Source organism: Ranitomeya imitator, chromosome 9 (genome assembly GCF_032444005.1).
Source record: "Ranitomeya imitator isolate aRanImi1 chromosome 9, aRanImi1.pri, whole genome shotgun sequence".
Taxonomy (NCBI): domain Eukaryota; kingdom Metazoa; phylum Chordata; class Amphibia; order Anura; family Dendrobatidae; genus Ranitomeya; species Ranitomeya imitator.
This window is the reverse complement of record NC_091290.1, coordinates 115,615,207-115,631,039: the sequence shown is the minus strand read 5'-3', so window position 1 is coordinate 115,631,039 and position 15,833 is coordinate 115,615,207. Positions and strand designations below refer to the sequence as shown.

At 42.6% G+C, this 15,833-nt stretch overlaps 1 protein-coding gene across 1 annotated transcript in view; it reads left to right on the top strand.

Moving 5' to 3' along the window:
* The window catches only part of RPGRIP1L (RPGRIP1 like), a 161,938-nt gene that overhangs the window by 2,941 nt on the left and 143,164 nt on the right, over nucleotides 1-15,833 (top strand). The window contains exons 2-5 of the mRNA XM_069738570.1: nucleotides 2-75; nucleotides 389-533; nucleotides 8,479-8,777; nucleotides 11,959-12,064. Coding sequence (XP_069594671.1) covers nucleotides 9-75; nucleotides 389-533; nucleotides 8,479-8,777; nucleotides 11,959-12,064 — 617 coding nt within the window. The 5' untranslated portion in view covers nucleotides 2-8. The remainder of the gene's footprint in view (nucleotide 1; nucleotides 76-388; nucleotides 534-8,478; nucleotides 8,778-11,958; nucleotides 12,065-15,833) is intronic.

The following is a 15,833-nucleotide window of genomic DNA, read 5'->3' as shown; positions in this document are numbered from 1 at the left end:
GATCCATAATGGCTGCCCCCGCTGACGAAACCGCCGCAGATCTCCCCGTGAGGGATTTCGGTCCCAGTGTTTCAGGTATTGGAATTAAGTTTTATTTATATTTTTATAGCTGTCTTTGGATTGATATATTGTTGGGGAAATACGAACCCCAACATTTGCCCTTATAAAACATGGGCGCTACGTACAGCTTATTTGTCCGAAATTGGCGGCTCTCAGTGAATGGAGCATGGACTCCTAGTGATCAGCAAGGTATCCCTAATTCTATGGACGGGGAATAGCTTACTATTTTGGGATAACCCTTTAATCCCTTCACTTCTTTTATAGCTCCACATATTCATAGCGTAAATGTTAACTTTTTGTCTTTTTTCTTTACTACCGTACTTTTCAGATGCCGTTCCTCCCCAGAGCGCCAAGGCAAGACAAGCCGTTGCACGTGTTTCCAGGCAAGAATTGGAAGACCGATACTTACGTATTCACGATGAGAATCTGCTGCTCAAACAGCACGCGCACAAGCAGGAGGATAAAATAAAGAGGTCAGCCCCTTTTTTTTTTGTTTTTCTATGGTTCTCTATGTTGTACATTCCTTCCCAGAGATTATTTTCTGAGCAATTTTATAATTATTCAGTCCAGCCTGTAGAGTTGTTATACAATAATCATCGATCGATTTAATATCTGGGCAACAGTGTGACGCAGCAGCAAAAAAGGCAAACGCAGATGCGGGCTGTATTAAGAGAGGCATAGAGTCTAGATCACATAATTATCCCCCTCTACTCCTCCTTGGCCAGGCCTCATCTGGAATACTGTGTCCAATTCTGGGCACCACATCGAAAAACTGGAGCAAGTTGAGAGAAGAGCTACCAGGATGGTGAGCGGACTGTAAACTATGTCCTACGAGGAACGGTTAAAGGGTCTGGGAATGTTTAGCTTGGTAAAAAGAAGGATAAGAAGAGACTTAATAGCCGTCTACAAATGTCTGAAGGGATGTCACAGTGTAGAAGGATCATCACATGGAAACACGAGAAGCAATGGGATGAAACTAAAAAGGAGAAGATACAGATTAGATATTATAAAAAAAAATTGGACAGTATGGATGATCAATGAGTGGAACAGGCTGCCACGAGAGGTGGTGAGTTCTCCTTCAATGGAAGTCTTCAAACTGGACAGACATCTGTCTGAGATGGGTTAGTGACTCCTGCATTGAGCCGGGGGTTGGACCAGATGACCCTGGAGGTCCTTCCCAACTCTAACAATCTATGGAAATGAAACTACCGTGACCCCCGTGGGCTACTATATTTGCTTTGTGGGCTTTATAAACTATCAATGCCAATTACGGCGGCTGCTTCCCGTCTGCTCTAACCTATTTTGCAGTGGAATAGATCCAGATAATTATGATTTCAATACTGGTCTTTATTATTTTCACAATTTCTGGTGGCATATTCTGGGTCTTAGGTATAGGCCCTACGTTGGAGGTGCACACTGTTTATTGACCCACCGGTGTTCCCCATCCCACTACAGGCATAGCTTACACTCATTTAACGTTAGCACAATGTGTTTTAGCCAGAACAAAAAAGCAAAACTATTTAGAGTTACCTAGACTCACATTTTCTCAAGATTATACTTGCGCTGCATGTGAGCCAATCTCGCTGGCCAGAAGAATCCTACTTGCTCCACATCTGGTTCTAGCTAATAGGTGTACAACGACATACATTTTCATCTCAACAGACATCAATCACTAACTTGTTTCCACTGGCATCCCGATAGGGGAACAAACAAGATAGGCCACTGCTGGGGGACATAGGTGCTGTGTCGGCCCTACTAAGAAATAAGTAGAGTGTGCAGTACCTTCTAGGTTGGCAAAGTTGTGGGGCCTCATATCCCAATTATGACCTAAACTAGGTGCAGTCGTGACCAACTATTTTGATTTGGGATGTAGAGCCCCCTTCTGTTCTTCGCTTAAAAATGAGAGCAGTGCCTCAAAGAAAGTGCACAAGAATATGGTTTGTCATATGGTCTGTTGCTGCCCACTCCAAAAGTAGATATAAGGGCCCCAATAAACCTTTTGGTGGACCAGAAGACAACAGAGAAGGTAAGTACTTTGTGATTTCCTCACCCTGAAGCTTAGGGTGAGCCGGTCATGCTCGTATCAGCTTTCTGGGCTGTCACCCCAGTAGAACTGAGAGCTCTCGGAGAAGCAGAGAAAGGTGTTTGCAGGGGGAATTGGAACTTGATGGCCACACACTTCTCAGGAAGGAATCCATAAGGGAACCACACCCTTAAAGAGTCATTGTGACTTTCAAGTATGAAAGGAAAGTGCTGTGCAAATGTGCCGGGAAGTTCAAATCGGGTCCCACTCCCAGTGATTTCAAGCACCCTTGGTCACCACTCCTGGGGCACTTCTCACACTACCTGTCCTCATGGTATCTAACCTGAACGTAAGGTCTTCCTACAATCGGGCATATGTAGTGTGTACTTCCCGAATCTTCCCCCTGTATATATGTGTCTGTTCCGGCTGAGGCAGGGTGTGGGAAGGGTGTCCGGATGTCCCCAACCCGCACTGATAAGAAGAGATGCTAGACTTGATCTTAGTCAAAAGGTCAAGAAGATGAACGTATATGTCTTGTGTGGTGTAAGTCCTCATATGTCCAGACAAGTGCTTTACTTTGGAAAGTGCATGGTCCAGCTGCCTTGGCCCCCTTTAATCAGCGTAGAGTCATGGTACTCCTGGATTATAAAGTAATGACCTATCCTTAGAACATCGGTATCAGATTGGTGAGGATCCGACTCTCGACACCAAGAGCACTCAGGTGAGTGATCTAAACACTATGTCCTACACTTGACATATAAAGAGCTCCTACTTCCACCATGTAATACTCATCTTTTTTCCATTTGCAACTGTACAGTGAACCCAATATAGCTCCTCTACGGGTCATTGAAAATTACTCTTAGCTATTTATCTGCTCCACACTTAAAGGATATTGTTCCATCAACAAAGTACATTTTAATCAGTAGATCTTGGAATAAAAATACGTTCCACAATTAGGTGTGTTAAAGAAATGTTCCTGTGCTGAGATAATCGTATAATTGTGCGCTTCCTATGTACTGTGTAATGGCTGTGACTGAGCATGCAGAGCTGCTCCAGTTCATCGTCGCCACATACTACAGCTCCTGGCCAGGGGAGAAAGCATAAGTCACATGTGATAAGTGAGTATACAGACAAAACAGTAGGAGCTTACAGCTGCTCTTTTCTCAGGTAACACATTTCCCTGCCTGTTTTCTCACAGGAGGGAGTATTTCTGCCACATCTCCAGCCCTTTGAGCTTATCTTTACACAAGTCAGCAGCTGTAGGATCTCCAGTGAGCTCTGAGCTTGTATGTCACTGACTTGATTTATGATAAGCTTCACAGGGCAGGAACCGAGGTTGAAACACTCACTCCTGTGATAAAACAGGCAGGGGAATGTCACCTTTTCTTGCTCTATAACAGTAACATGTGAATGCCCTTAACCTGTAAAGCACTTCTTCCTGGATACATGATCCCTATTTAGTGTCTTCTCTGGCACATTACATAACGGTCAGATCCTCCATCGCAGACGTAGAACGTCGCACTCCTTCTTGTAGCAGGAGAGGCCGCATCTCGTTTATTAGTTTGGAGACCACATGCAACCTGTTCCTCATTTCGCCATAATCTCCGTTTACACTTCACACAAAAGGTGGAAATACCCCAAATCCTTCTAACACTCCTGTTTATGAGCAAGTTCTTTGCGGTCCACAAAACGATTCCGAAATAATAGACCTAGCCCTTTGTGTCCATATAACACGAGCCTGGCTTGTCATGCAAGGCTGGCCATGTAGTAACGATGAAATGACTAGTACATATGGACTAAATATGGCCGATTTTTATTTTATTTTGTTTTTTTTTTACCACACTTAAATGATAAGCCTTAGGAAACTGTTATTTGTCAGTGCTATAAAGCAGATTGCTACCCAGTGGTTTCAATTATCTTCAAAGGGGCCTTTCACAGGCAGTAATAGTTCTATCAAAATCTGCAAAGTATTATTTCACTCTGTACTGGAGGCTTCAGCCATATACTCCCCGTTTGCTGACTTTCACATTCCTTTTCATCTTTGTGTTAATTGGAGAATAGGAGTGGTACTAGTTCCATATGCCGACTGCAGCATTTTTCACATATAGCCGCAAAATGTCAAATACTTACCTATACCCGACAAGCTATTGTAAAGCAAATAAACCACAGTGCTGTCAAGAGGTCGAGGATCCCGGGGTTAGAAATGCAGATTATTCACGTGCCTGATCCTTCTGCACGGAGACATTGAAATATATCACATCGTGCGTCCATTAGGAAAAGAGTTGACGTTTACGATCATTTATTATAGAGTGATTCTCCCTTTACGGCGCCGTATTAACCTGCTGAAAAATGTACTGAATATTGTTTTAATTACAATTCTCATTAAGTATGTCGTTAAAATCCATCATATGATTCCAGAGATATAATCCTTTTTGTTTTAATGCTTATTTTTCTGGTCTCTACCAAAGTGGCATGGCTCACAGGATCCTCAGGGGCGTGTGCTCAGACTGTTCCTCATTATCCTGTGAGCCACACCCCCTTGAATACACTATAATAAGTTGCATGAAATGAAAATGCTTTTAATTGCAATTCTCATAAATTCATTAGGTTTGTTGTTAAAATCCGTCATATGATTCCAGAAATCTAAGCCTTTTTGTTTTAATGCTTATTTTTTGTGGTTTTTACTAAAGCGGCCTGGCTCACAGGATCCTCAGGGGCGTGTGCTTAGACTGCGCTCAGTATTATCCTGTGAGCCACACCTCTTTGTAAAGTATAGAAAGTTTAATGAAATTTTAATGCTTTTAATTGTAATTTTCATTAGGTGTGCCATATATTGAGCTTAACCCCTCTACCCCCAAGGGTGGTTTGCACGTTAATGACCGGGCCAATTTTTACAATTCTGACCACTGTCCCTTTATGAGGTTATAACTCTGGAACTCTTCAACGGATCCCGGTGATTCTGACATTGTTTTCTCGTGACATATTGTACTTCATGACAGTGGTAACATTTCTTTGATATTACCTGCGTTTATTTGTGAAAAAAAACGGAAATTAGGCAAAAATTTTGAAAATTTCGCAATTTTCCAACTTTGAATTTCTATGCCCTTAAATCACAGAGATATGTCACACAAAATACTTAATAAGTAACATTTCCCACATGTCTACTTTACATCAGCACAATTTTGGAAAAAATTTTTTTTTTTTGTTAGGGAGTTATAAGGGTTAAAAGTTGACCAGCAATTTCTCATTTTTGCAACATCATTTTTCTTTAGGGACCATCACATCACATTTGATGTCATTTTGAGGGGTCTATATGATAGAAAATAACCAAGTGTGACACCATTCTAAAAACTGCGCCCCTCAAGGTGCTCAAAACCACATTCAAAAAGTTTACTAACCTTTCAGGTGTTTCACAGGAATTTTTGGAATGTTTAAAAAAAAACACGTTTAACTTTTTTTCACAAAAAATTTACTTCAGTTCCAATTTGTTTTATTTTACCAAGGGTAACAGGAGGAAATGGACCCCAAAAGTTGTTGTCCAATTTGTCCTGAGTACGCTGATACCCCATATGTGGGGGTAAACCACTGTTTGGGTGCATGGCGGAGCTCGGAAGCGAAGGAGGGCAATTTGACTTTTTAATGCAAAATTGACTGAAATTGAGATGGGACGCCATGTTGCGTTTGGAGAGCCACTAATGTGCCTAAACATTGAAACCCCCCACAAGTGACACCATTTTGGAAAGTAGACCCCCTAAGGAACTTATCAAGATGTGTGGGGAGCACTTTGACCCACCAAGTGGCACCCGGCCTCGATTGGCCACGCTCCCCCTGTGAGCGTGGCCGATCGCATATGACGTGCTATCCCATTGAGTGTAAGATAGGCCCAGGTCACCTCGATGGGATAGTACGTCTAAGGTCAGAGAGGGGTTAAACAGGATTTATCACTAGGTCAAAAGTGCCCAGTTTTGCTCCTGAGTTTGAGGTTTTGTTTTTTGTTTGTTAATGCCCGCCATATTCTTCCAGAGATATAAGCTTCTTTAGTACAAATATTTATGTTTTTTATCAAAGGGGCATGGGTCACGGGATCCTCAGGGGCGTGTTTTTGGACTGCTCTTCATTATTACCCTGTGAGCCACGCCTTATTGTAAAGACTATAAAAAGTAGCATGAAATGTAAAAACCCTCTGGAGCCGAATAGCGATTTATAGAAATAGTAAAAAACTGGAATACTTCGGGGGAGCAGTGGGAATAAAATAAGAGCAACACTCAACACTTTTGACTTGCTGACAGGTCTTCTTGAAAGGGAACCTATCATTAGGCATTCTCGCATTAATCTGCTGCCAGTCCTTTGTTAGCCCTCTAAACAGCTTGTTAAATGTGCTCTCCTATCACCACTGCAGCCCCATATACTGTGAGAGAATTACTTTTTACAGTGCATGTCAACACTGTTTGTAAAACATGACAGATCGACCTGGTGGGCAGGCGCAGGCCATTCTGCTAGCTTAATTGTTATCATCTTCTTATATTACAATCATCATATCATATAGAACTGTGTACTTACAATTGCTCATTTTGCCTTTCTACTCAGTTAATTCTTCTCTTTTCCATTAGGTCTATGACGTCACAAGATTATAAACTTACTTTCAGAATCTTTTTAAGCTTTAAGTAGAAACAGGAGGTCAATTTTCCCTGTGTGAGTCATAACTCAGTGCAAAAGTCCCTGGTAGGGGGATGAGGGAACAACTGGGTCAGGAGGGGAAAATGGAGATGACTCATGCTGGTTATAGAGACTTTCTGTTTCTACATAGAGAAGAATTAGGTGGGTAGAAAGGCAAAATGAGCAATTGTAAGTGCACAGTGCTATATAATATATAAGAGGAGGAGTTATTTGTTAATAATACAGCCCATATCCCTGTGATTGATTTTGATGATGTCCCTTACTCACATCCAGCCATCTCTGTTCATGTAAAGCAGGGGTAGGGAATCTTTTTCTTGCTAGGGGCAATTTGAATATATGGACGATTCTTCGGGGGCTGGATGAATTGTGCTCTAACTCCACCCTCTAAGTACGCCCTGACGCTGGCACTGTTGTCAGGACATAATCTCTCATTGCATGCGTCTCAGCGTTCCGTACCCGTGCTCACAGAGCAAATAGTGATTAATGACCTGTGTCCGATGAAATACAGCTGCCAGCCCAAGCTCTGCGGTCCCCGGAAAGCTACCCAGGGGCCGGATTAAAGGTCATCAAGGGCCAAACACAGGCCTGAGGTTCCCCACCCCTGATCTAAAGTATGGCACAGGCACAATTCACAGGAGAGAATTACACCACAAATTTGCCAGAAGAAATAAGGAGGCACGTTAAATAACTCTGAGAAGGGAAACTAAAGATTTTGTATACAAGTCTGGAGAGAGAAGGATAGAATTGCTTTGGTAGTCACCTATTCACAAGGAGCACGAAATTGACCATAAATAAGATAATAGTCCAGCTTTTCCCCAACTGTGCGCTGTGCTGTGTTAGAACGGGGAGTAGCCACATTTGTCTACGAGCGGACCTCATTCCCATAATCATCTCTGCTTGTCTGTAGCTATAGGTGGATCAGTCTTGATAACAGGCAGGTGAAGGAAGACAGCTATTGGCTAAAACCTAGATTTTCACTCAAACATTTTTCATAATTATAGATTTGTATACTTTCACTAGTGTCTATAATATCTGAAAAGCAGATTATTTTTAAATGTCAGTGAGCATTTAAGGTTTATTTCCGGGTTCGATATTTTGTTTCTTTTTAGGGTAGGGTTCATTTTCATATTTTTTGAAAGGTTTCTTCTATCTGGAGGAGAACTGATCTGCATTATAGTGACTCAGAAAGGTAATCTGTCACCAGGTATTCCCTACCCCATCTGAGAGCAGCATGATGTAGAGGCAGAGACCCTGATTCCAGCGATGTCACTTACTGTACTGGTTTCTGCAGTTTTGATAAAATCCCAGTTTTCTCTTCTGCAGATGTAGCAGTTCTCTGAATGCTGAGCTCTGTATAACCGCACTGATTGGCAGCTTTCTGTGTACACTGTGCATAGGCAGAAAGCTTCCAATGAGGGTGGGGGTATACTGAGCTCATGAATATAAAGGACTACATGGCAGCAGGTTTACTAATCCTCTAGTGATAATCTCCTGCTGAGAAAACAGGGATTTTATCAAAACTACAACAAGCAGCCCAGTAAGTGATACATCGCTGGAATCAAGGTCTCTGACTCTCTATATTATGCTGCTCTCAGATCAGGTGTCAAAACCTGGTCTCTGATATCTTTCCAAAGGCTTGGAGCTGAATATGAGTGAGGTAAATTACAGGTTCTGTATGTCTATGTACGTTTTCAGAAATTTCTTCTTGTTTTTCTCAGGATGGCAACAAAGCTTGTACGACTTCTGCAAGACAAAAAGAAAGCAGAGCAAGGGCCGGGTGTTTTGAGAAGATCTGGAAAGGACGTAGAGCTGGAAGAGATGATTGAGCAGCTGCATGAAAATGTCCGGGAGCTGGAGAAGCAGAATGAGGGCTTACAGAACCGCCTTATAGCCACGAAACAGCAACTCCAGACCCAAGGACATCGACACACACCGTATAATTACATCCAGTCCCGTATAAACTCCGGCCTGAAGAAGGTCAGCGAGAATGTCCTCATGCAAGAACATGTTCGCAAAGGTATGAACGGTGATACAGTAACAGTGAACCGACCCCTAAAGTGCTGAAAATATATAGTTTAGTACCAAACAAAAGTGTTGATGTTTACTATCAAAATGATTTTATGGAATCTGTCAGTTGTATCAACCCTCCTAAGCCATCTACATAAGAAGCTGGATAAAATGATACCTTGGTACCTGCTATCTGATGTCTTATTTCAGAGAAATCTATGTTTTTCTTACATGCAAATAAGCTGTAAAGATCTATGGGTTGAACATAGATCTCACCGAGAATCTATCTCCAGAGCTTATTTAAAAGGGGACATTGCTAGTGTGAATCAATTAATGCCTGACACTTGGCTCTTATAATCACACACAGCTCTGCAGTGAGGTCAGAACTAGCACAGTACAACAGAAGTGAACTTTGTCTCATTACAAACACATTTGCGGTTGTCCTCTAACAGAGCTGTCATATCTGCTTTACTGCCTCTCTCCCCTCACTGGCGGCCTGCAAGATCAAAGCTGAAGCATTGTGAGAGGACAGCTGCAAATATGTTTGTGTTTGTAATGTGACAAGGTTCAACTCTGCTGTACTGTGTAGGTTGTGATCAGGCACAGCTGCAGCAGAGCTGCCAGCTGCGAATGTGTTTGTAATGAGACAGACTTTGCTTCCTCTGGACTATATTCATTCTGATCTTACTACAGAGCTGTGTACGATAATGAGAGCAAAGTGTCCGTCATTACAAGTTTCACCATCGTAATGCCCCCTTTCATTTACAGTAAGCTCCGGAGGCAGATTCTCGGGGAGATCTATGTCTGGCTCATAGATCTTAACAGTTTATTTGCATATAAGAAAAATGTGGATTTCTCTGGTATAAATCAGATGGCGCTGATATCAAGTGTGAAGTATAGCACTAGAGAGATCACACAGAATGCCACTACATTTGTAGAATTTGCACCTCGCCATTCTGCCTGACGTCACTATTACATCTGAGGGATCATGTTGTAGGCTTTCCTCATTTGCACTAATGTGACAATTCGCACCCGCTGGGGACACATAAGGTCAGCTTGGCACAGTTTTACAAAGACACCCCCTGTCCACATGGACTCAGGGAGGCACGGAGAGTGAGAAGATATGGCCCACGCAGTCGCTGACATGGCACCAAACTTGTTCACAAACCTGACAGGCTGTGAGGCCCCTGTCACTAGCACCAGTGAAACAGAGCACTGCTAGTCCTGTAAGACTTCCACTAGTTCCTCCTTAGATATGAGCCTGGTCTATTAACAGGATTATATCGGGCCAGAAACCATCCCCGGTAGCATGGAAAGTTAAGCCGAGATCATGGACTTGTGGATTCATAAATCGAAATTAAATAACAGCCCAAGGTTAAATTATGTATTTATTCGCCTTAACAGCACACTAGACTAAACACTATATACAGATTAGTTATACATGTACGATGGTCAGATACAAAAATATAATAGTAGTAGGACAAAGTATGCACAATATAAGAGTCAGTTACCAGTCAGATGAAAGGCCTGGCTTGCGGGGGAGGGGCTGCCACATGGTAGGCTTGTGGTCAATCCCTTTTTTCCTTGCCTTCTCCCCACACGATATGCCCTGGCAACCTCCCCAGAGAAAAAGCAATAGGCCATGCTTTACACAGGGATTTAACCCCTTGGGGTCACTCCCCTCCTGCCCCCTGGGCTGGACCTAAATAACATCCCCTTTGCCTCTGGTTGCTAAAAAATTCAAAACCTAAGATGGGTCATAATTCCTTAATAGACGGTCCTTGGGAGCAGGTTTTGGCGCCATCTGATCCAGCCACGCCCCTGCTACGCCTTGAGACCAAACACCGCTTTGCTACCTGGCTCCTACTAGCCATTCTACAGTACTTCGCTCCCCACCCCGGGGTGCTAGAATGGATCGAGATCCCAGAAGGCGTTTGACTGGTTCCAGATATCTCGAAAATGTAACCAGTGTGTGTATAGGACATAAAAGAAGTCCATATTCTCCTTATGAAAGTCTAGCTGGCTGAACAAAGCAGTTACACTACATGACTCCGTGTTGCAAACCATCCTTTTGTCCTGAGCTTAGCTGGCTCAAAGTGTGAGATCTGTCACTCGCGGCCTTTTTAGGATTGACCACCTGCTGAGCTAGGTTTCCTCATACAGCTGCACAATGAAGGAGGTTTTATAATCCTAAGCCAAATGGGATACCAATTGTTGACATGAAATTATATATCCAATACTCTTCACCTCAAGGTATCACTTCATTCAACTTTCTATGATCTGCATGCCCATATAGACGGCTTAGGAGGGTAGATCCTACTGATAGATGTCTTTTAAAGGATTATGAAATTAAAGAGAACATGTCTCCAAGTCAGAAAAGGCCAGTTTTTGCTTTTATTTTATTCCCGCTGCTCTCCATAGTACTTTGATTTCTATTTTATGTTTTTCTATCTGCCATATGGTTCTAGAGATAAGGGCCTTTATATTTAATGCTACATTTTTTTATCATTTTCCAAGGGAGCTTTGCTAACAGGATCTTCTGGGGCGTGTCTTTAGACTGCTCTACATTATTACCCTGTGAGAATCCCCCTTTTATAAAGAGGAGCATAAAAATTAGGGACACTAGTTACAGGCCTACCAAGATGACAGTGCCTTCAACATGCCTCCGGTTGCTAAGGTAACCCATCGATGTCTTGCTTATGGCAGGAGAATTTAGGCAATTAGGGGGAGAGGGTCACTTTGTCACCCATTTGGTTCCCTTTTGACAATACCAGTTATGCTTATATTTTAATTTCTTTTTTTTTCTGAGTGAGAAATGTTTTTAATATTTAAAAAAAAAAACCTTTTGCTTATTTTTTTAGAGACTTTTAGGTACTCTAATTGTGACTTGTCCTATATACTGCAATATTTTAGTACTGTAGTGTATTTAAAAATAATGATCCTTCTTAAAGCCCAGCCTCTGACAGGGCTTCATAGATGGCCGTAACCTCAGCCCCTTCAATATGACCTTGTTACAGCAGCATTTAAGTGGTTAAACAGCAGCAATCTGAGCCAGCTAGGATTGCTTCAGGTATGTTCAGGTGGTGGCTGTATAACTTAGCTGGCACCTTCCCTGTAGGGAGCGAACTGTCAGTATACCATTACAGACGCATGTTGTGAATAGTAACGTTTCTTGTCTCTTCTTTGTTTAGGAATGCGTCTACAGAATTCAGAAGTTACCCCTAGATCTACCCAAGCGCCGCTTCCAAGATACGGACACAGCTTGCTTGAAGAAGCCAGAGCAGAGATAAAAAATCTGTATGTCCCTTTTATATACATTATTTTATTTAAAGGGAAACTGTCACCTGCAGATATCAGGTTAATCTGCAGGTAAATAGTGATTAATCCAGGTCAGAAGTGGCCAGATTCTGCTCTTCTTTACAAGTGTGCGTGGCTCAAAGGATTCTCTGGGGCGCGTCTTTAGGTAACAATATTACCCTGTGAGCCACTCCCCCCTCAGTAAAGACCATAAAAATGAGCACTAAATCAAAAAGCCCATATGTCTAGAAGCACGTGGCGGATTTGAAAAAAAAAGGATTACTCAAGGGAACAGCAGGAATAAAATAAGAGCAAAAACTGACGATTTATCACCTCATGACAGGTCCTCTTTAAATTTTGTATAGCTGGCTTAATGGAGCAGCGGCTACAGGGAGAACATGAAGGTACATCATTCCCATAGCCACTCACTTTCCATCATCAGGATGATGCAGGGATTGGTTACAGGCGCTGTTCACTATGCAATAAGTGCACTGTAATCACTTGTGCTCATTTTCACTACTGCTTTGTACTGTTCTCTATACAATGAGTGCACTGTAATCACTTGTGCCTTTTTTCGCTGCTGCTTTGTACTGTTATCTATACAATGAGCGCACTGTAATCACTTGTGCTCATTTTCACTACTGTTTTGTACTGTTCTCTATGTAATGAGCGCACTGTAATCATTTAGCTAATTTTCACTACTGCTTTGTACTGTTCACTATACAATGAGCGCACTGTAATCACTTGTGCTCATTTTCGCTACTGCTTTGTACTATTCTCTATACAATGAGTGCACTGTAATCACTTGTGCTTATTTTCGCTGCTGCTTTGTACTGTTCTCTATACAATGAGTGTACTGTAATCACTTGTGCTCATTTTAGCTACTGTTTTGTACTGTTCTCTATGTAATGAGTGCACTGTAATCATTTGGCTAATTTTCACTACTGCTTTGTACTGTTCACTATACAATGAGCGCACTGTAATCACTTGGCTCATTATTACTACTGATTTCCACTGTTCACTATACACTGAGCGCACTGTAATCACTAGCGTTCATTTTCGCTACTGCTTTTTCCATTTTTTTTAACCATGTAGCTGCACCATGGTCTGACTGCTGCTACCAATCAATAGGACCTTCTAGTCCTATCCTCAACTGACTGCTAGCCTCAATATTTCTTTGCAAGGCTTTACTGGAGGCTGCATGCCTTGCCGCCCAAGAGAAATTGCACAATGGCTTTCCACCCACTGCTCTGTTTCCTCAGTTCCAAAGGTGTTCACAGCCATCCATGTGAGTTTTCTTCACTTGGCACTACCCTTCATCTTTTGGGGATGACGAGTTCTTGGTGGTCCATGATGGCATGCATGTAGCATGTTCGTAAGACCCTCCACCTCCAGGACCTTCTCAGCTTGGGGAAGGGTGGAAGAGGGCACATCTAGGGAGTTTAACCATTCTAGAGCTCCATCCCAGAACAATGATTTCCTGAGGATGACTGTTGTGAATTCTGTGGCTGAATTCACTCCTGTGGTCACAAGTGGTACTGCAGCTTCTGGGCTTCCTCCCTCAGGTGTTCTGGTGAGCTCGTTGGCTGCTTTGTTATTTAACTCCACCTGATTCTGTCTTCCTTGCTCCTTGTCAATGTTCCAGTGTTGGATCTGAGCTTTGGATCTTTCCTGTGGCCTGCTGCTCTGCTAGATAAGTGCTTCTTTGCTTTTGTTGCTATTTTTTCTGTCCAGCTTGTCTATTCGTTTTGCTGGAAGCTCTGAGACGCAAAGGGTGTACCGCCGTGCCGTTAGTTCGGCACGGTGGGTCTTTTTGCCCCCTTTGCATGGTTTTTTGCTTTAGGGTTTTTTGTAGACTGCAAAGTTCTCTTTGCTATCCTCGCTCTATCTAGAATATCGGGCCTCACTTTGCTGAATCTATTTCATCCCTACGTTTTGTCTTTTCCTCTTGCTAACAGTCATTATATGTGGGGGGCTGCCTTTTCCTTTGGGGTATTTCTCTGAGGCAAGCCAGGCTTGTATTTCTATCTTCAGGCTAGTCAGTTCCTCAGGCTGTGCCGAGTTGCATAGGTAGTGTTAGGCGCAATCCACAGCTGCCTTTAGTTGTGTTTAGGATAGGTTCAGGTATTGCGGTCTACAGAGATTCCACGTCTCAGAGCTCGTTCTATTATTTTTGGGTTATTGTCAGATCACTGTATGTGCTCTGATTGCTGGCACACTGTGTCACTGGATTGCCTTCATAACAGATGACCTCCAGCTCCTGTGTGGGTTGAGTGTTTTTTGTCTTTCCCCAAACTGCTCTCCTCCCTTCACTCTGGAATATCCTGCCTTCACATGATGGTTTTAGGTAGGACGGACAATTCATCTCTTTCCCCTTCACTAAGATCCATTCTCTCTGTGCCACAGGCTGGTAGTCTCTTTTGGGTCGCTCATCCACCTTTTCATCCTCATTCTACCTTATAATATTCCCTTCTGGTTTTTATTCTTATTATTTTCCATGGTAATCTTAAGCCTGTGCTTACATCTGACACCATTTACTCAGGTTCGGGATAGTTGTTCGTTCTCTTGGGTTGGAGAGCATAGTTTTCCCAACCTACCTTGGAATCTCTGGCTGCAGATACAATCTTTGTCCAGATTGCTCTCCATGAACTGAGTCCCTTTCCTGTAATTCTCTCACTCTGGTTCCCTTCTTCTCTGGATCACCCAGCTCAGGTCCAGGCTACGTACTTTTCAGCTGTAGTTTACTTAAACTTCAACATAGTCACTGGAAAAAAAAAACTGACTTGTTGGTAGCCACAAAAAGGCCTCTAGACCCTGTATTCCGCAACCAACATCTTAAGCTCGAACAACAAGGTCTCCCACTGTGGAGAGCTCGCTCACTTTTTTCTTGGGTTTCCCGTCTTAATATCAAATTATCCCCCAGGTTCCTGGACATTCAAGGTGTTTGACCTTCTTACCTCTTTGGAAACTGTCTCTTCCCTTCCCTCCTCACTGCAATTTTTTTTAATTCACTTCCTCGAATCGCCATTGCACCGACTATGAGCAGTTTTTCTCTTTTTTTTTTTTTTGTGGCTCTCTATTCTAAAGTTCACCCCCGGGTAATAAAGAGTACTTAATGTGAAAACTTTCCCTTCGATCAACTGGGCATATACCAAATTAACCACTGTGAGTGTTTGCTTTTTCTCCTCTATGACACTGGCCAATCAAAACACTGCTGTGTCATAGAGGGGAAACAGGAAACGCCCACGTAGAAGTTCTGTGGTGTTGGCCCAGTTGATTGAATAGCGAATTTGCATCTTTATTACAGGGGAGAAAAACTTTGGAACAGATGGGCACAGAAGAAAAGAAAAGCTGTTCCAGAATCAGCTGAGTAGGTGCAATTGGAGGAGGTGCTCTTTTTAAATGAGACACCAGTGAAAGGTTGTCTTTAACCCTTTAATGACCGCCGATATGCCTTTTAACAGAGGCAGTTATGGGTACTTATTCCTCAGCGCTGCTTTTTAACGTGTTTAGAAATTATAGCGCCTCCCCAGCGTCAGAAAATCTTCTGGGTCTCCGCTACCGGGCGTAGCTGAGACCCTAGAGAACATGATCAGGGCTGTTTTTTACTAGTTAAGTAAAAAGGGCAGCACACTGCAGCGCCAAAACATGCAAACTTGAAAACACGAAATTTGAACTGCATTACTGCACTAGAAATATGAAAAATGAGAGCTTTTAGCGCATAAAAATGGCCATATTTATGTGTACCTCGTAGCCACTTTATGGCATC